We start from the raw sequence: 21,585 nt of genomic DNA, 5'->3' as shown, positions 1-21,585 counted from the left end.
TATAGGCTGATGCATAACTTATACATAGAATGTCAGTATCAGACATTATGTGTAGAAAAATATAACGAAAACAACTGCGATGTAAGAAGTTCAAACGAATATTTAATACTTTTTAATGTTTATTAAATATAATGAAAGGTTTACCTTTATATGCCTCTTTCTATACATTTTAAACTCTTTTTGAATAATATGAAAAAGAAAATGTATGATTTTGTATATTTCACATAAAAATCCCTTTTGAAATTTAATTCTTGAAGTCACGGATACTTCAACAATAAGTAAAGAACGTATTTGACTTAATTTGCATATAAACACGTACATACCATATAAAATATAAGTATTCTGAAACTTTTACAAAGTATTATAAATAACATACTCTTTAGGTTTATCAATAAAGCATCATATACGAGAGCCCCCCCCAGTGGCTCAGCGGTATGTCTGCGAACTTACGACGCTAGAAACCGGGTTTCGATACCCGTGGCGGACAGAGCACAGATAGCCCTTGTGTAGCTTTGTGCATAATTAAAAACAAACAAATACTCATATCCGAAAGATCATCAGTGACGTGAAACTATTTGTCTTTCCTCGAACTTACTTGAGACGCACTAAACAAACCTAGAGTGTTTAATAAGACCTTCTTTTACACTTTTGTTTATAGACAAATTTTAGTTTTATCATCAAGCTGTGGTAACAAATTGAATGGAACATCAATGCGTAACATTTATAAAACTATACTGGATTCAAACGAGATATCTGCGGTAAAATCATCATTTTCAATAAATGTCTTTTCAAGTAGCAGCTAACGTTTTACTACAGAACTTAACTATTGTTCTAATACGAATCAGAAGCAGTAGTAATGCTGGATTCAGTACATGATGATAAGTTACTCATTTATTGAACAAGCAAAAACGTTTACACGTATTCTCACATGAACAGATAGTTTAACATTCTTAAGTTTTTCATTACAAAGTTGGCATATGAACAAATGCAAAGGTATAAGATGTTCTCTAAAAAACATAAAAGTGATTATCTTAATAAGCCTTACTGACAGATGGTGAATGAGATCGCCCAAGACACGTGACCTGTTCTAGCCAATGAATATTTGGCATACACCAAATCCCGAAAGAGTTCAAAGCTAGTTCTTGCTCGCACACCTGTGTAACATAGGCCTTACCTGCCCGATCGATGAAATAGTCAGGGAGTTGTCGGTTTCCCGCACATGTTTCACTGGATTCTCTCATGTCAGACTCGTGCTATTGTTGCATGAAACCTGACGTCATTGACGCGTGCACAGTTTCACAACATTTGTAAGGAATACGCGGTGAAACTTTCTAAGCTCCACACCTTGCTAGAACATCTAGAATCAGTGCCTGACTTGAAAGTCGTGTATGTATGTATGAATGGACAGTCATAACCTTCTTCACAGCCCTGCAGATTTCAAGTAAGTTTTCAAATTATTGTGTCACTATGTATATATATATATATATATGTATGTGTCAATAGAAAGTTTAAGATGAACTTCTTATAATTTCCCATGTTAATTCAAAAGACACTATACAAAGTTTCAGCTCATAACCAGGACATCTAATGATCCCATTTAAATCATTAAATGATTACAATATATATATATAAACGCAGCTTACATTAATAATATAAATAAAGGATGTGGCAAAATCTCTTAAATGTCAATGGACGCGCATGGAATGTCTTCTTCTAATATATAGTAACATTATTTGATTTAATGTTTCATAATCGCTAATAATGTAAAACAGATAAATACAGGTATTACATTATCATTACTTGAATTTTACATGCGGTTTACTTGAATTTTGATAATTAACTTATATAATTACCAACGTTTTCCTTGACTGCAAGTTGCAATGTAAATTATGCTTCTGAGTTTGTTTTTGTTATTTCATCTTAATTTTTACTAGACGCATTACTTGATCATTTCTAGTTAAGTAATGTAAGTTACCCTACACTTTCCGCGGACAGTGTTCCTCTGTGACATATAAGTCATAAAGTATTTACATATATCTATGAGATAATTTAATCATTTTAGTGATCGTCTCTAGACACTGTTACCTTAATATTGTTATCACACTAATGTTACGTTTCCACGGTAAGTTTCTTCAGAATATCAAATATTTTCAAAAGTGAAGAAGAAGAAAAAGTGATATCAAAATGCACATTGGAAATTTATACATTTTGTTTGTGTTAAAAGACAGTGTAAATTTAATCAGTATAAGTTATTTGTTCAGTTTGTGGCGAGTTTAATTTACTTGTTAATTTTTGTTTAGTGTATATATGGCTAAATATGCTGTAAATATATAATATTCATGTGTATATGTGGCATGTAGGTAAATAGTAGTGTAGGTACTGTGAAGCATAGTTTTGAAGTCTTTACCAGTAGTTTTTCTAGCGCGGGGAAACGAAACCGAATTTTAGGTATTCTTCATTGTCGTATAAAGCCATGCAAAACATTACCTATTCTTCATTGTCGTATAAAGCCATGCAAAACATTACCTATTCTTCATTGTCGTATAAAGCTATGCAAAACATTACATATTCTTCATTGTCGTATAATGCCATGCAAAACATTACCTATTCTTCATTGTCGTATAAAGCCATGCAAAACATTACCTATTCTTCATTGCCGTATAAAGCCACGCAAAACATTACATATTCTTCATTGTCGTATAAAGCTATGCAAAACATTACCTATTCTTCATTGTCGTATAAAGCCATGCAAAACATTACCTATTCTTCATTGTCGTATAAAGCCATGCAAAACATTACCTATTTTTCATTGTCGTATAATGCCATGCAAAACATTACCTATTCTTCATTGTCGTATAAAGCCATGCAAAACATTACATATTCTTCATTGTCGTATAAAGCTATGCAAAACATTACCTATTCTTCATTGTCGTATAAAGCCATGCAAAACATTACCTATTCTTCATTGTCGTATAAAGCTATGCAATAACACACTTGTTTTGTTTTTAGAGCAAAGCCATATTGTTGGGCTATCTGCAGTGTCCCTCACGATGAATCGAACTCCGGATTTTAGCGTTGTAAGTCCGTAAACTTATCGTTAACTCACCGGGAAACCTTTACCAACAGAAAACCGCTTATGTAATACCTATATCTAGTAAATACTTATTCTAACTATACCTTCATGATTTGGTAAAAGTAACTGAGAAGATTAATAGTTTTAAGGGTCACTTTAGATAGACATAGAAAGTTTTATAGCCAAGTTTCCTATCTTATTCTGAGTATGAAATACATATTCTGATGAATAAAATATGAAAGCATATCACAATATTTGAGTTTGAGCTTCTTGTTTTCGTGTCAAAAATTTATTATTTGTAGTTAAAGGCGTCTGCTATGTTACCATTCTTTTAGCAGAAGAAACTACAATTATGTATAATATGTCTATCGCTTTGCAAGTTTCCTTATATATAAGTTATACGCGACACCTTATTTCACAGGCTTGTTACTACACTATTCAAATTAGGGACTGTTTTGTGTCATGATAAGTTAAAAAATACTAATTAAAGAAGTACTTGGCAAAAAAAAAGATAAACTTATATGCTAATTGCAGGTTCTATATCATTATTTTGATCACAGCCCTACCTTTTTTGGCTTTTCTTACATTTATTATAAAAATCGTCTTTTGAGTTGAAAAAAAAAACAGGCCACAATTTACATTAGAGAATATTTTGTTTATCTTCAAGTTTATTATTTAGGCAAAATATCATAATCTATGCACTGGTTATTTTCAGATGTTATTAATAACATCCATCAAAAAGTTTTAGATAACTGTATTTTTACTTACTGTTTTGTCATATAAATGCGGAAACAAAACAGTTAAATCCCTGTTTTTAATGTTAGCAAATTAAATTTTAATCTGAAATTCTATCTCTTGTTAATAAAACGTTATATGCACTCTAAAATGTTAGTCATTTAATCCATCTGATGTTCAAATGTACTTTCTAAGGCACATATGATTATTAGTTTGACACTCTACCGTAAACGTGTCTAAACTTCACATATGTTTCATTCCTAACACTGCGGACAATGCATAAATAAAATAACTAATGTGTAAACTCTTATTTAAAAAACGTCGGTTGTACAGAATGTAATGTTATATCTTCCACAAAACTGCGTTATCACATATCCCATATGTTTTCAATCAAATCAACTGCTCTTCAAACATGAAACCTAAAACGTTACAAATATAGTTTGAGAAATGACATGGTTTGTCCCTCAGTCTTTATAACTAAGTTTTATGTGAGCCTCAAAATCAATCTAGATATTCTTTCAAACTATAATTAGTACTCTTTCAATAAGATATACAAATAGTAATGTTCAAAGCAACACAATGAACCCCAGATTTTAGCGTTATAAACCCTTAAGGATACCGTTGAGTCACCACCTGTCATGTAGTAGTAGTAAATAAAATACATTGATTAAAAATAAGATTTTTAAACAACTGGAATATAAGCCGTGCTAAATTTTTCAATAAATTTAACTACAATTAACGTTAAAACAAATTTTTCACAAAGTTCCATTGATTGGTATTTACGTTTAATTTGTTGAATCAAAACTCAACTGCAATGTTTGTCAACTTTTTCCAATATCATTTTTCAAATGCTTAATGATCAACCTAACTATAAACTTAATATACTTCAAACCTGTATTTCAGGATCTTGTTTCATTCCAGACACTTGATTTGGAGAAATACCTCTTTGAATTCTTTAATGTTACAGTTACATTATTTATTAAACAAACTGCCTAGTTTTAAAATGAGTACCTTTCGGTCCAGATTAAAAGTTGTCTCTAGCTACCGCAACAAAAGTTTTAATTAACATCTTATTGTGTTTATATATAAATCCTTCTTTTGAACAGATTTCTATAGCACAAAACAACCAAAAGTAACTTCATTTTTAAGCTTGTAAATATTTACAGAATGTCTGACGTATTTAATAAATACTCAGACATCGTTATAAGTGAATATGATACTCATATTGTTTCTTATGCAACATTATTTTCTTTCATTATTTTTGTAAAAACCTTACACCCATGATATTAATATCACCTTTTATCCTAGTGTTTTAAAACTTGTTATTTTTAAAAGGTTCCTAGTAGTTACGGCACTCAACTTGTAACCTGCGGATCGCGATATCGAAACCCAGCTCTGAACAAGCTTGCCCCTTCACCCCTAGGGTCGTTCTTACGTAACGGTAAATCCCACTATTTGTTGATAAAACTAGCCCAAGAGTTGACAGTTGGTGCTGCCGGCCGATTAACTTCTTTGTGGTCAGCAACTCAAAATTAGGGAATGCAGGAGATAACCTTAATACGTTGCCGTAAACAAATAACTCTATTCTTTTACGTTAGATTTGAAGTTAGTTTAATTTATGCAATACGAGTTTGAAATGATTATACAATAAACAAATTATGAAGTGAATAAAAAAATCTAAAATAATGTTTCAATGTTCTACCGCTAGAGCATTTTATGTTTTTCTGTAGTAATGCACAAAGCTACACAATGGGTTACCTGTGCTCTGCCCACCACGGGAATCGAAACGCGGTTTCTCGCGTTGTAAGTCCGCAAGACATACCACTGCGCCACTGAGGGTCTTATGTTTTTCTTTGTCTATTTTTAAGTACTGTTTTCTGAACAAGGCAGTTTTAGTTTGTACTTCATAGCAATACGCCCCCCAATGGCACAGCGGTATGTCTGCGGACTTACAACGCTAGAATCCGGGTTTCGATACCCGTGGTGGGCAGAGCACAGATAGCCCTTGTGTAGCTTTGTGCATAATTAGAAAACAAACAAACAAACAAACATAGCAATACATGCAATTTAAGTGAAACTTCTGAAATTCTTCAAAAGTGTTAAACAAAGGATATGAGTATTAAAACTAACTGTGAAAGGTAATTTGCATTTAAAATATTGTTTTCTCGCAATGGTCTTTTCATAAAATAATGAAGATCCTAAGTAATTAATTCACACATTTGTTCTTGTTACTGTATATCATTTATAATGATCCGTTTTATTAAATTAGCACAATTATAACAAATGTACATGATATTACTCTGCTTTCCCAAAAGTATCAGCATATGTAGCCTATAAGGGGTAACCCTAGTAATTGCCCATTTCTGTTATGCTATCATTTAGATTTCGAAAACTTTCTGGTACATATATTTGTTGTTGCTGTTTCAAACGTTCGGTAACTTGATGACAAGATGAAGGCTGTAATCTAAACTTTCGAAATAGCTTTTTTTTTTGTAGTGGCTATAAAGATGTTCTATAAAGTCAAAGTCTGCGTTCTGTTTTGATCATTTTAAGATCAAATGGTACTTATTTTGAAACTAAACATGAGTCCTACGTGTCTTGTGACATGAAGCGTTATTCTCCTGAAACGTTAGCTGGAGTATACAAAAACTTGGTACCGTCCCTGCAACTTCAAGTTTAAGATATCTTGATAACCAAGTAGCAGTTTAGATATTGAAACACCAAACATCGGATATAATCCGTATCCAATATTCAGAGTCGAGTCCAGGCCATAACAACTCCACTACAATCCTTGACAGTTGACGCAACGTAATCACAGTCTGCCTGCCTGTTCTTAACCTTATATTCGGCTATCGCTTCAGAATTAGGTGAAAGAGCTGAATGACACTTCTTAAAATTCGCAACCAAACGCACGATTCCAATGTTGACGAATTTTACATGAAACCAACCCGTACTCAGCAAGATAGACCTTACATATGATGTCTGCTTACAAGTAGTCGCATAAGATAGTGTATGCAACTATGAATTTGTTGCAAACATGATTTCTGTTCTTCCTTCACAATTTTGGCATGCTTCTATAGCAGATTTTTACCTACCTGGACGTTTTTGAGATGTTGTACCATCAGGCTCCAAAGACTGTCCAACAGTCTCATACACAGTAAATTGTTGGTGTTCAACAATACTAGCTACACCACGTATTAGTTTTAACAGTTCTCAATGCATATAATTCCTTTTCTCTCAAATTCAAATTTCTCTCCTTTGGTAGGAGTATATATTGGAAACTTAATAATATCAAGATATTTTGAAATGTTTTAATTACTACAGTTTTATAAGCAGAAACTTCCTGAAAAGATTGTTTTTAATGAAATACATTTGTTTTCCTTATCATATCGTTCTCCAATGAGACAACCGCGTGTCTAAGAACTTACAACACTAAACTCTGGGGTTCGATTCCCCGCGATGGACAGAGTAAATAGCCCAATATTTCTTTGCTCAAGAACAAACAAACAAATCTTATCTTCAACAAAGATTTAAGTACTGTAAGTGGTACTTTAAGAAGATTTTTTTTTAATTTTCAATCACAATTGTAGAATGGACATAAATTAATGTCAGTTAAAAGTTTTAAACATTTTAGCCAATATTTTAGCCAATAGTTTAGCTATATTTTAGCCAATATTTTAGCTATATTTTAAAATGCTGTTTTTCTGTTGTTTTTTTTATGTTATGATATCTTAACCACGATAAAAATTTCTGCTGTGAAGCCAACAATGATAACCGAATTAAAAAGTAAATATCCCTTTATTACTCTATCAATAATCGTTTTATAAAACCCACAATTTTTTGTGATTGCTTATGATTAATTTTATTATGTACATCTGCTTAAAACTTTAAATGTTATGTTCAAGAAACACTGCTTACCAAACAGAAATTCATTGTAAATCGATGAATATTTGGAAGATATTTCCGTATTTCCTGTTCAGTTAAATATTATATGTTTTGAGTTAACTTGGATCCAGGGCTAGTATAAAGCAGATGAAGTGCATAAAATTTTTATTTCTTGGAAATATTTTTGTAATGAGCAATTCAATTCATGTACTAAAAGTTTTAAATGTCACATCTTTTTTTCGAGTCATTTTTGTATATATATATATATATATTATGCTGATCACTATTACGACTGATATAAAAGCAGACCGATGCATTTTAGAAATACTGGGATATTTAAAAGAAATAACTATACTATTCATCTTTAACCATCTTGATAATGAAACTTAAATACCTTATACTCTAAAAAATGTTTCCAATGGGCTATCTGTACTCTGCCCACCACGGTTTCTGGCGTTGTAAAAATGTTTCAAAAAATAATTTGTTGTTTTTTGTTTGAAGTTAAGTACAAAGCTACACAATGGGCTATCTGCCCACCACGCGTATCAAAACCCCGTTTCTAGCGTTTTAAATCTACAGACATACCGCTGTGCTACTGGGGGGGGGGGGGGTTGTAGTTTTTCTAGGAAGTATCACTATTATCAAAATATGTGGTGTGATATGATACATAATATTTTTTATCTAAAGTTTTTAAAGCTTTTGTAGATTTTCAAGTTAATTTTTATCGCACTTCATTATATAAAGATATCAATTCAAGAAATTATTTCAAATATTCACAAAACCAATATTCTGGCTAAATTTTTATATTTCGAGATTACATTCTGTATTATTACTGAAATGTATCCTTCTAGTTTTATGAAACTAATTAAGCAAACAGTTTCTGCTTCGTACAGATGAAATTTTTCGAATACCGTTGAAACAAAAATATTTTAATCATCCGTTGGATAGTATATACTTCTAAGGTTATTGTGAAAATCTCTACATAACACGTGTAACTAAAGAATGACTTTCTCTTAAGTTGGGATTACACAAAAATATTTCACGATACTTCAAATAGTTAACCAGAATCTGAGAATTTTATTAAAATTGTCTACATTGATGTAAAAATGCTTTAAAGTTTGATGTGTGTATAAATGGTACCGTTCCCATGAATATGAATTTGTCACGCGAGAACAGTTTTTACATGAGGACGTAAAAGCTCCGAAGAGTGACTTCTTCACTCCAATAATTCCTACGAAGACCCAGAGGGATATTGTGGAATGCGATTACTGCTCAACTGTGAACGTGAAAGCTTTTCGTATTCACTGATTCTTTAAAACGGTAGTTTCCGTCACACATTCGTCATTATACAGTTCCTTTCATATCATGCTGGAAAACCTGATGTAAATGATTTTGCATTCTTTTTTTCAAATTATTCTTATTGATAAACGAATCCTACCGTCCAGTTGAAGTACGGTACTTAATGTAGTGACTCTAAATGTAACACTTGTTTCTGGCTTCCATCATATGTTACCATTTCTCACGCTGTTTAATGATACTGTACGAATAAACATTCTCTCAACCGTGAATTGTCAAACCAATACTTCACATTTATTCGAATATAACTAAAAAAGTAGTTATAGATATGTTATAAAGCAAATATGATGTTGGTCCAAAGTGTTATTTTCCTTTGGCTTCGTATAAAGGAAATTTAGTTCAATCTCGTGATGCCCATCCACCAGCATAGGCAAAAATGTTTATTAAAAAAGGCACACAGAGTTTCTCATCTATAATGCCCTCACGCTGTGCTTTTGGATTGCTGTTTATTCAATGCTTTTCATTTAGATTAGATGGGAAGTTATTCATTCTGAAAAACCTTTAGACAGTAGGCATACTATGATGCATGACTCGTTTAGCTATGGAATGATACTGAAAGTTTAAGAAAAAGTGGGTACAAAAAGAACTGATTATTATCATTAAGTGTTATTCTAAAAAGAGTGAAATATCTTGAATATTTGAGGTGTTAAGCCAACTATTGTTCTACAAATATATCTTACATATTTGAGGTGTTAAGCCAACTATTGTTACTACAAATATATCTTACATATTTGAGTTGTTAAGCCAACTATTGTTACTACAAATATATCTTACATATTTGAGGTGTTAAGCCAACTATTGTTACTACAAATATATCTTACATATTTGAGGTGTTAAGCCAACTATTGTTACTACAAATATATCTTACATATTTGAGGTGTTAAGCCAACTATTGTTACTACAAATATACCTCACATATTTGAGTTGTTAAGCCAACTATTGTTACTACAAATATCGCTTGTACTACTTCAAATGCAAAAACAAAAATCCATATAATAATAATTTTGTTAATTCTTAACTACTATAATAGGGCAAGTACACGTAAGTTTTAAATATATACTACATTTCATTTATTTTTTGATCGAAGAAGGCGAGAGATGTGCAACAGTTTTGAATATCTTTTTATTTGCTACGTAACAACTCAAACTTTATTTGAACTACTTAATCTATATTGTGCAAGTTTAATAAATGTTGACCTTATAATTTTGTAAGTTGCACGACGCTATTCAAAAATGTTGCAAAAGAAACATATGAGCAAGTTATAATATTTTTGTGTAGTTGTCTATAGCTGAAATTGTTTTTAACTTATGCCTTCTATTGGAAAATTTCGCTGTATTTAATTTTTAATTAGATGCTTTGCCGGTTTCGATTTTGTCTAAATGGTTAATGGGTTCTGTATATGCTCACAATAAAGCAACTAACGAACACTCTGGTTTCTATTAGAAGTCACGAATGAAATATCCACCACTTCGATAAATACCAAATTTTTGTTAAGGTAAAATCTTGTTTCATCTTTTGTGAATCTTTATTACAACTCAATACTTTTTGAAATATCGGAACAAACTAAAGTATGCAGTACATTGATTACCGCAGTAAATTCGGGGTTGATTAATATATTGGAAACTTAAAATACAAGTATTAAAAGAATTCGTTTACAAAAGTTTCGAACTAAAAATATCTCCGTGAGATGGATCTTTACCTTGTGCAAACTTAACAAAATATATATTTTAATAATGCTATTAAAAAACATTTCTGTTATAAACATTTCTACGTAAAAAAAAATCCAAAAATATTAAACAGTTAGGTAATATGCATGTATCTGTAACGCATATTTAAAGAAAAACATCACGTTTGCAGCAGTGTATCTACTACATTCCCTTTGAATTCCAATAAGCAATCTAATTGCGTATGACAACGTGGATCGTGCTCTTTCTCTGTATACCTATATGTATATATATATATATAGCTGTTTGTATACATTAACGTATCTTTCAATTCTCAGCAATTGTAGCCCTCGCTATGTCCGTAAGACAATTGTTATACAGGTGTATCAAAGTAATACGATGAAATAATTCGGCAAGTTAAAGTCATCACTGGATTATAAAATTATTATATTTAAAAATGTACAAAATATAATGTAGATCATGCTAGCTTAGTACATAATATATATAAGTTTTAGCCCCCCCAGTGGCACAGCGGTATGTCTGCGGACTTACAACGCTAAAAACCGGGTTTCGATACCGGTGGTGAGCAGAGCACAGATAGCTCATTGTGTAGCTTTGCGCTTAACTTCAAACAAACAAACAATATAAGTTTTAAGAAAACAAGTTAAATATAACTGATTAATCGACTACATGCCATGTTTCTTCCATAAAGAGATTTTACCTCATGAGACGCGTGTCAAATTATTGTTCAATTTCCATTCAAAAATCTTTAAAACTTTATATTTTTATTTACTCTACAACAATGACTTGATTACGCACGGAAGATAAAGCTAGTCTAATATTGTCTCATAGTTACCTAGATAATACGTTTCGTATGCATTGATAGACTGTTGTCAATCATTTGGCAAATGCTGACAAGCAAATAAAAAAGAAGATTCATCACATTCAGTATAATTGTGTAACCTTCCTTCTTAGAACTGAAGTTTTATCTACAAGATGAATTGAAATCAAATATTTTCTGAATCGGCTAATGGGTTAAAATTATATTAATTAAAACTTATGATATAAAAAAGTGGGTAGAACATAAGATTTGTTTGTTTGTCATACAAAAGGTTACACAATGAGTTATCTGTCCTGTATCCATCACTGGTATCAAAACTCGGTTTTAGCGTTATGAGGCTCCAGACCTGCCGCGGAGACATTGGGGGTGGGAGTAGGATTTAAGGTATAACTCCAAATATTTTTACTTAATTATTTTTATTCAGATGTTTATGTTTGACGTTCGCGTGTGTGAGAGATTGGAATTATATACGTTCATCAATATTATAAATCATTTCACTTCATACTAAAACTATGAAACTACAATTTTAATGACGTCAGCCTAAATACATTGAAATTTCTATAGGCTATAAGAAATTCTCGTAGTACGTTGTCAACCAGAGTAATAAAGTGTTCTTTGAACTTTAATTACTATTTCCGTACCAATAGAATATATATAGTGTAACACTATAAAAACAAACATTCTGATCTACATCTGTAAGAAAAGACATTGAAGAATGAAGAGGTTATTTTCAATCACATGAATTAATGACAATTTCTAGCCCTGTCTACAGAGACTTTGATTTATGTGATAAAATAACTGCTATTGTTTGCAGGTGCGTAAGCTTTATCTATGTAGTAAACCATTAAGGTCAGTTGTAACAGCGTCATATCCAAGTGCTTTTCTTCGCATTATAACACTTTTCTTGTCTATGTTAATAAAACATTATTTACCATCTTAAACCTTGGAAACAACGTACTTGTTGTTTTGTTGTTATTTTATTCTAACACCGGTAATTTCCCTTTTTCCCGTCACTTTGGGTTAATGTTAAAGCTGAAACATAAAATTAATTGATATGCTAATTACATATCATATAGTCTCATACTGTCTACTAATACTTTCATTTTGCTTGAGCTTTGTTTATGGTTTAAAAAAAAACGTTATACTTTGAAATATTAGCTTTAAACGACTTATATGGCTCATTATTGTGGCTCAAATACAGCTAACGTAACTGAAAACGAAGGAATAATATACTTGTAATTATAAGGTTCAAAGCTATCTTTAATTTTTCCAACCTTGTTTATTAAAAATAATTGATTTACATTATAATTTATTAACTAATTGAAACATATATATATATATTAATGAAACAAACTATTTTTAAAACTCAAAGCACCTTACATTAGCTGCAAAAGCATAAACCACTTGCATCCTTACCTTTATTAAATCACAGCAAATAAAACGTTGAAAGGAAATCTTGTATATGTCAGATATTACTATTAGTCGTTATCGAGAACCAGCTGCTAAGATTCTCACGTGATAAAAAAACACTAGATATGATGCAGCGTTGGAGAAGAGCACTTAATGATTTTTGTAGGTTTCGATAGTTCTAGTGGTGTATCTTGTATTAAATATTTCGCTGTAACTCAACATTCAAAATACACACTAACAGTGTAAAATACCGGAAAAGCTATTCCTTGGTATAAGATTTAAATGATTTATCAATCATATATGGTTTAAGTACACTCATAGGGTTGTATTCAACATTCAACTTAAATGTTCCTGTTTTATGTTAACATAATGACCACTGTGATTATCTCATTAACATATCTTTAATAAATGTAATCCGTAATTCCATATATTCAATGTAGAAATTTTGTGCAACCCATCATAAAATCAGCTTCCCGGTATATTTAAGGGGGCACAAGTTCTCAGTGGTTCAGCAATAAGCTTGTGGTAATGTACTGCTAAAATTCGGGATCTATTGACTGCGGTGGACGAAGATACCCCATTGCGCAGCTTTGGTTTGAGTTATGGGTAAAGCTATCTACACTAGCCGTCCCTAATTTAGCAGTTAAAGACTAGAGGGAAGGTAGTTAGTCATCACACCGACCGCCAACTCATGGGCTACTCTTTCACCAACGAATAGTGGAATTGACCGTCACTTTTTAACGCCTCCACGGCTTTAAGGGTAAGGACGTTTGGTGGGACGGGGATTTCAACCCGCGACCCTCAGATTGTGAGTCAAGCGCTTTGGACCTCACAAGAAAGAAACAAATTGAAATGTTCACCACATGGAAACAAACAATCAGTTCCAATTTTGTTAATGCCGTTGTTTAGTCTACAATTCTTATTAACTTTGCGTATACTATTCACGTTTCTAAATCATATGTAAATATAAAATTTTATATTCAATATTTATTTATTAAGGAATACAATAACAAGTAAAACGTTAGTACTAAATCCAGATTGAGGTTTGACAATTTTGCCAGAAAGAAAAGAAACTTAAAGCGTTTTTGATAGCCTCGCTTATATATTAACGTTTATACTAACAAGGATTCAAATAAATTCTTTGTACATTATAAGAACTTAAAGCAGCAAAATAAAGGAACCTCGTTAGCTCATATGCTGTAATGATAACCGAAACATTACAAGAGTTATGTAATGATTAGTTATTAAGAGCAATATTCCATAGAATCATTCTATTCCAGTTTAGTAAAGCAGGTCAAACAGTAAATTAAGCTTTTGTGTTTTCTTTTCCCTTATCATTTGTTACAAAAAGATACCTCAAGTAAACATTTCTAATGTCATCTATTGGTAATAAATGTTTTTTTCATTGATTTTGGCAAAATTGTTTTATGAATGAAATACTAAGGGTATTATATTAATGAAATGTTATTATTAGGCCTAACTCAACAAGAAAGGAATTTGGGCTTACAATAATAAAGAAAGAGAAATGTTTATAAAGTACTAAAAATTGGTTTAGTTTACAGAATAACTGCTTGGTGAAAAACAAATCCAAACACAGATCTCGTGCTTTAGCACACAATATCGCTAGTCAGAGATTTCTTTATCTACGACACAAAATTTAAAGCCATCAATTTATGATATTCCCTCTTTTAAGATATTTGAAAATATGATATCAAGTACGTAATTCAAAATTCAGCAACTATGTATGTAATTCAACATATAACTGGTTGTTTGGCTTCATTTTCAAGTCAGACATGAGAGAAGAGAAACGCAAGGCTTAGGGAAGTACTGTTCACTTGAGACAATACGAAAAACGCCCTGATATGCTTGTTCCTTTATATTGTAATGCGTATTTTCTTTTTTTCATTCGTTTCTTTTCTCTTTTGTAGTCATGACCATTACATAGATAAGTGTGAGATGCTGAAGAACTGAAGAGTTAATACGTTCGTAATTTATTTCATCACTTCAATAGATTTGCACTCGTGTTAACATACACTTCAATAGATTTGAACTCGTGTTACCATACACTTCAATTGAGTTGAACTCGTGTTAACATACACTTCAATAGATTTGAACTCGTGTTACCATACACTTCAATAGATTTGAACTCGTATTACCATACACTTCAATAGATTTGAACTCGTGTTACCATACACTTAAATAGATTTGCACTCGTATTAACATACACTTCAATAGATTTGCACTCGTGTTGACATATAATGGGGCCAAATATAAAATAAATCTAGAATTAGATTAGTGAAAGGTATTACCTTGGAAAGCTAATGACATTGCAGGGGTAGCCTCCGCCCTCCGTTAGCACTGGCTCTGTGAATTCTGCTCAATGTATTTATTTATTTATAAGGAAAACGAAAATATTAAAAGTTGGTTGCATTCAGAGCTAAGACTATAAGAACGATTGTGGTACAAAATGACTTCACAATAGTAGGAAGACAGTTTCCCGTAATAACTATCTCATAATGCCCAATCAAAAAATTTCAAGACGACCGGTGGTACTTGAATTGCGTCATTTATTTAAAAACGTTTTAGAAATATGATGATTTTCATAATATTAAGGTGAGAAATATACGTGAAATGTCCATATATGCGGCAAGCTATTAAAAATATTCTAAAGCTAACAATGATAATTTTATGTGTTTTTTCGCAATTAAACACAAAGCTACATAATGGGCTATCTGTGCTGTACCCACCACGGGTATTGATAGATAGTTTTTAGCATTATAAGCCATCAGATTCACCGCTGAACAACTGGATGCTGGTATTTTTATGATATGTTACGTACTAGAATTTCGAATAGTCTAAAGCCGACTTAACTGATAATTTAAATTTAATAGTTAAATTGTACTTTGGATTTAGTATTTAAATATATGCCGATATATTAGTCAATTTACGATATTTGTCAACAAGATTGATACACACCGTCTTCGTTTTTAACACAAATATGTTTTAATATACACACAACAATACAATTTACAGTAACAATTATTACAAATAGTTATTACAAACAAAGATTTATAAACAAAAGTTTCACAAACTTACAAACAATATAAAATCGTTCTAGTTTGGAACTTCCTTAATATCTTATCGAGGGTTTACGATGAGCAAGTTAATTACGAGTTGATATAAGTATGATTCGCTGGGAAACTAGCTAGCTTTGTCCTTGGCCACACACGCTAGGTTTCCACCGTTCAAGTTAGGTAATTTTTTCGTAAAAATACTAATGTCCGATGAGAATCAACTGAAGTTAAATAATTTGTAATGTCCGAACTTTGTAAAGGTTCCTGGTCAAATATCTGAAGTTTTCCGATTGATAAGTGTTATAGAAATCACAGTTATAGCTTTCGAAGTTTATAACACACTGATTATAGCGAAATACTAATAAACATTCTTTTTGGCGCGTCGCCTTGGTTATATTTATAGGCGTGGGAAGATTTTCTAGAAAATTCAGATTACGTAACAATACTGATTAAATCGTTTATGTACACACATATACTTTTGATTCTTACTCTCGAGAATTTTCTACAACTTTGGAGAATAGGCGGGAGTTTCGCAATACATATCTAAAACTACAAGCTATGCAATTTTTTAAATATAAACTTAATTTAAACAACGTTGATATTAAAATAAATACATAACAACAAATTCGTTACAGATAATAAAATTATTTCAATATTACACAAAGATAAAACTAAAGCTTGATTGCATTCATGCACCCAAGCAGTTGTCACATAGTTCGGGAACAGCTTTTTTTTTACGAATCTCTTATACAGATTTATATCCCTATTTCAAATTAATCACATATTTATATGCATTTGAAATAGAAGTTGACATTTGATTGTTCGACGAACAACCAACTAGCAACGCTACTGCATTTCAAACTGTGATAAACTTATCCTGTCTGAGATGGCCAAAAAGTAAAAACTTCGTCGAACAATCAAATTAATCACTTCTCAAACGTAGCCAGTTTCTTTTCTGGCGCATCGTGCTTCCGTATGTTAAAATTAACAGAAAAATGCCTTTTATTTTTTGTACAATTAGACATCAAGTACTTATTAGTTGTTTCAGCCAACTACACTTTTGGTAACTGATTATAGTAAGTGTGTTACTGAAAGTAGTGGGCTGAAACAACCAATAAATATCTTATCTCTAATCGTGTCAAACAAAAGTTGTTTTTGTTTTACTTTTAACGTTATGTAGTCTACTTTATGAATATTTTATTTTCTTTAATTTATTATTCAAATCGAATTATATATCAATTAATTCGAAATAGTGTACAACCCAATAGAGCTCCTTTGATTACTAATGAATATTGTATTTATTTTTAGTATGATACATTGATTCTTTCCAGTCTAAAATGAATAATTAATTATACTTACTTATTAAAAAAGCCGATAAAGGGTGTATGAATTTATGAACTAATTTATGCACTAATAAAATTCTATTATTATAGAATACCAATTCGAGATAATTGAAAACTAAATAAAAACAAGGATATAACACCTCGTGTCATTTTTGTTTTATGTTAGCTTTCATAAAATGTCTTAATTGTAACAGCCTATGAGGTATACCTATATACTTTATGTGTTTTCATAAATTTCCCAATGTTTATAAACATATGGATTTTAATATAATATATTTTCACTATAATAGTTTGAGATCCGTACCAAGACATAACATAATTTTATCAAACACCCACATGTATATGTGTGTATGTGTTTCTTTGTTTCCTTGTTGTTAAGCGCAAAACTACACACTTGACTATCTTTGCTCGAAGTCCGATTTTTAGCATTATAATCCCTCAGACTTACCGCTTAGCCGCCGGGTGGAATTTTGTGCGTATGTATATATATATGGGTGGGGGGTGTCATATATGTGTATATGTTGTGTATAGCCTGTAGTTTTAATTTTTTATTTTAATTTAAGCGTTTCTATTAACTTTGGCTAAACGTCACAAGATCATCACGTATTTCAACATCTTCAAACAGTTGTTGGCAAGATGAGGTGTTTGGTTGTTTGTTGAGTCAACCAGTTAGTTACTTCATCGCTATAAATTTCGTGTTTGCGCTCTCAACGAATTATTAGAAACACGAGAAGCGAGCGAGTGGAATTTTTATTGAGACATTATTTATTTACGAAGCGTTAGTTACGTGGAAACTGGTCAAGATGTAAAGCTTGTAGTCGAAAAATATATATATACCTTTTTCGTTTCGTCATGACGTGGACTGGATTTGGCAATAGTTTTTACGGAATGATCCACCATATAAGCCTTTACAACAATATACGTATATATCTACCCTTAATTATAATAACCTTGCAGTTTGCAATATATTCTTGTATTTAGTGTGTTTACCTTTCTAGTCTCCTAATGCTGCCTATGCATTAAAATATCGTCACAAACTGCCACATGTCTTAGCGTTATTTTTTTTGTTATTATTATTGTAAAAGGCCTGTCTTATTTATAAAGAGAGAAATAAAAACAAGTAAATGATGTTTTTAGTATTAAACAACCATAAATCCAGTGAGCATGGTATCAGTTTCGCAGCTTAAGTGCTATTGAGAGCTCTTTCGTTATATTATTCCAGTTGAAAGTTAATTTATATTGTTTAATCTATCTTTCTTTTTATTTGTTTAACCAAAAGCAATTGGAAGCATACCTTGAAAATGAAGTGTCATGTCTGACCACTGAGGCTACATTTAAATGTAGTGATCCCACCTTTGATCTTAATCACAGCCTACATTGTTTTACTAATTTTGCCTCCTACCGTTGTACACATATGATGGAATAGACCGTCACCCTAATGTAACAAGATTTCGGAGTCTTGGTTTTTTTTCTTCGATACGTTACATAGCGATTCAGTTGATTTGAGATCAAGACTCTGAACAGATTTTGATGGTTGTTTACCCTACAGTGTTCATTAATGTAGTCGAAGCAACATTGTCCAGAAAGTCGCAATACGATAACACATGCATAATTGTTTTCAGTAGACAAAACTCAAGCAAGATCTATAATTTGAACCTACTCTCACCATTTATAGTTAAGACATTTTAGGCCATTTAAAACATTCTGTGGGCTATCATCTTATTATTAACGTTTGTTCTTCAGTAACATTGAAGTTAACAAGTTTAAGCCAATTCTCAACAAGGGTTTTGTTTTTGTCAACACATATTTTACACTTTTGTTAACAATTTTAGTGTCAATATGCTAACTTCAATACATTCACACACCTTATTACTCGCCCCCCCCCCAGTGGCAGAGTGGTATGTCTGCAGAATTATACCGCCAGAAACCGGGTTCCGATACCCGTGGTGGGCAGAGCACAGATAGCCTTTTGTGTGGCTTTGTGCTTAATAACAAACAACAACAACCCTTTTTTGTCTAATATACGTTTCAGAACCTTGTAGCATGTAGGAAATAAACACACATGTTAGATATTGCTTAGCGACGTGTTATTACCCTTTAGAGATTAAGAAATACGGGGAATTGCTTTCTTTAGGTTGCCAAGAAGCCAAACACATTCCGTTAATTTAAAAAAATGGATCATGTTTTAAAACAAGTGGGCGATCGTGTTTCTATTCTTTAGCGTGACACATTTACTTTAACACTTCTTCATGAGAAGGCTTTTCACTTACAAACAACTAATAAAATTAGTAATGGGTTTATACTGACTAAACTCAGTTAAGTTCAATAGTTTGATTCACAAGATACTGATAAGAATTTGTACTATAATCCTTTTAGTGTCATTCAAAGTCGAGACACTTGCTTCTCTTCTCTTAAACCTAAAACATTAGAAAGCGCTTACTAATTTTAGTATCCAAATTCACACTTTAGAGAAACAAAATGCTTTTACAAATACTTTCTCGGCAGTATGATGATAAAGAAAATATTTTTCTTCAATTTCTCGTACTAATAGATACGAAAATCGTAACATGGAAATATATTATCTTATACACAGGTTTGAGTATTTTATATAAAACTCATAATGTCTTTGTAATCTTTGTTGTCATGTCAGATCTTGCTCTATCTACCTACGTGCATCGTGGCAATAGCCGTGCAATGTATTTTCTGTTGTAAAAGGCTCCGTCGTAAGACTATCATGTCCAAACCACACCACTCCTTCCTGTTTGCTTTCCATAATCCATCTGCTGTACGAGGATGACGGTTTTGCAACGCTTGTTTCAAAAGTACGATCAAACACAAATAATCTAGAGGCGCTGTGTTCGATGACTTGAACGTTATATCTTCTATTGAATAGCGTTAATACCCGTTTTCTTCTCCAGCTTCAGGATGCATACGAATGTTGAATGGATACGTCGTGGAAGCAACTTAAATATACGTGACTCGTGTCAATTTTTCAAACGGAGATCCCTCTTAATTGTGTAGCGTTCTCTTACCTGGGGCACTTGGGCGGCTTTTGTCACTGACTTTTGAATTCGTGGATTCTCGCCTGTTACAAGACATTGCACTTTGCTTACCACGGCTGGGGTACGACTTGTTGCAAATTTCTTTATGAATGATCTTAATGTCCAAATTGATTAATATTCATCAGTTCTCCAATGCCATTAAGCGCAAGGCATATATAATCTTCTAAAAAAGTCTAAATTCTTAACTAATCATATCTTTATAACTGGAATGTATGAATATTTTATGTAGGAAAGGGCTGTTTTATACCCTTCCCAAAAGTGATCAGTTTCATACCCTTCCCAAAAATGATCAGTTTGCTGTGGCAGCACACTACCTACGCAGTGTTAACCAATATATTAAAATGTATTTATTATACACATTCGTTCCATTGCGATTTTAAACTGGCTGTGATTATCACGTAATGATTTCCATAATCAAAATCACTTTAAATCACATTCAATCGTGTATTAGGTAAAAAACTCGTACCATGAACCATCTGAAAAGTGTAATTTTGAAACAGTCTTGCTAAATGAGGCTTTTAATGGCTTTAAATGTGTTTTGGTATAGGTCTGTACTTTTATTCTGTTTTATATTGACAGAGAGTTTGAAGGCGGTCAGTTTCTCAGCTATATTTGACCATATTGTCATGACCTTTAACAGAGGTGAATTTTAATGTCCAAACATATTAGCTCTCTTTAGTTTATGTATTTTTTCTGAAAGCCATATAAATAAATTTCCATCAGCTGAGAACCTCTATCAGTGAACGAGTAAAGCTATTGATATTTTTCGAACCTACAATTCTAACCAGCTAACAATTTCTCTTACCAAAGATAAAGAAATTCGGAGTACTAGAATTATCCAGAAAGCTGAATAGTATCAAAAAATTAACATATGCGTGCATTACGTCAACGAATGTTACCTCACAGACTTTATCCTAAAAAATTATGCATTTCACTTATATATTAGGTCGTCAAGAAATTAATGTCGCGTTTTTCAACACTTTCATTACCCCCCCCCAAAAAAAAACGTACATCACGTTTAATAGTTAAACGAACCGCCTCTACGTCACGTTAGTGTAGCCTATATAATTTGTAAAGTTTAGTATACTCTAATCCCCTATAGTGATGGCACACGACGGGACACACATTCGGCATATAATGCT

At 31.9% G+C, this 21,585-nt stretch overlaps 1 protein-coding gene across 2 annotated transcripts in view; it reads left to right on the top strand.

Moving 5' to 3' along the window:
• Positions 1–1,182: 1,182 nt before the first annotated feature.
• The window catches only part of LOC111085138 (lachesin-like), a 60,587-nt gene continuing 40,184 nt past the window's right edge, over positions 1,183–21,585 (top strand). For both annotated transcript variants that reach the window (XM_022382461.1, XM_022382462.1), the window contains exon 1: positions 1,183–1,441. In XM_022382461.1, the coding sequence (XP_022238169.1) occupies positions 1,393–1,441 (49 nt within the window). In that variant the 5' untranslated portion in view covers positions 1,183–1,392. The remainder of the gene's footprint in view (positions 1,442–21,585) is intronic.

This window comes from Limulus polyphemus, unplaced genomic scaffold, assembly GCF_000517525.1.
Source record: "Limulus polyphemus unplaced genomic scaffold, Limulus_polyphemus-2.1.2 Scaffold251, whole genome shotgun sequence".
In the NCBI taxonomy this organism is placed as follows: Eukaryota; Metazoa; Arthropoda; class Merostomata; order Xiphosura; family Limulidae; genus Limulus; species Limulus polyphemus.
Note: the sequence above shows the minus strand (reverse complement) of the source record. Positions and strands in the feature narration are given on the sequence as shown.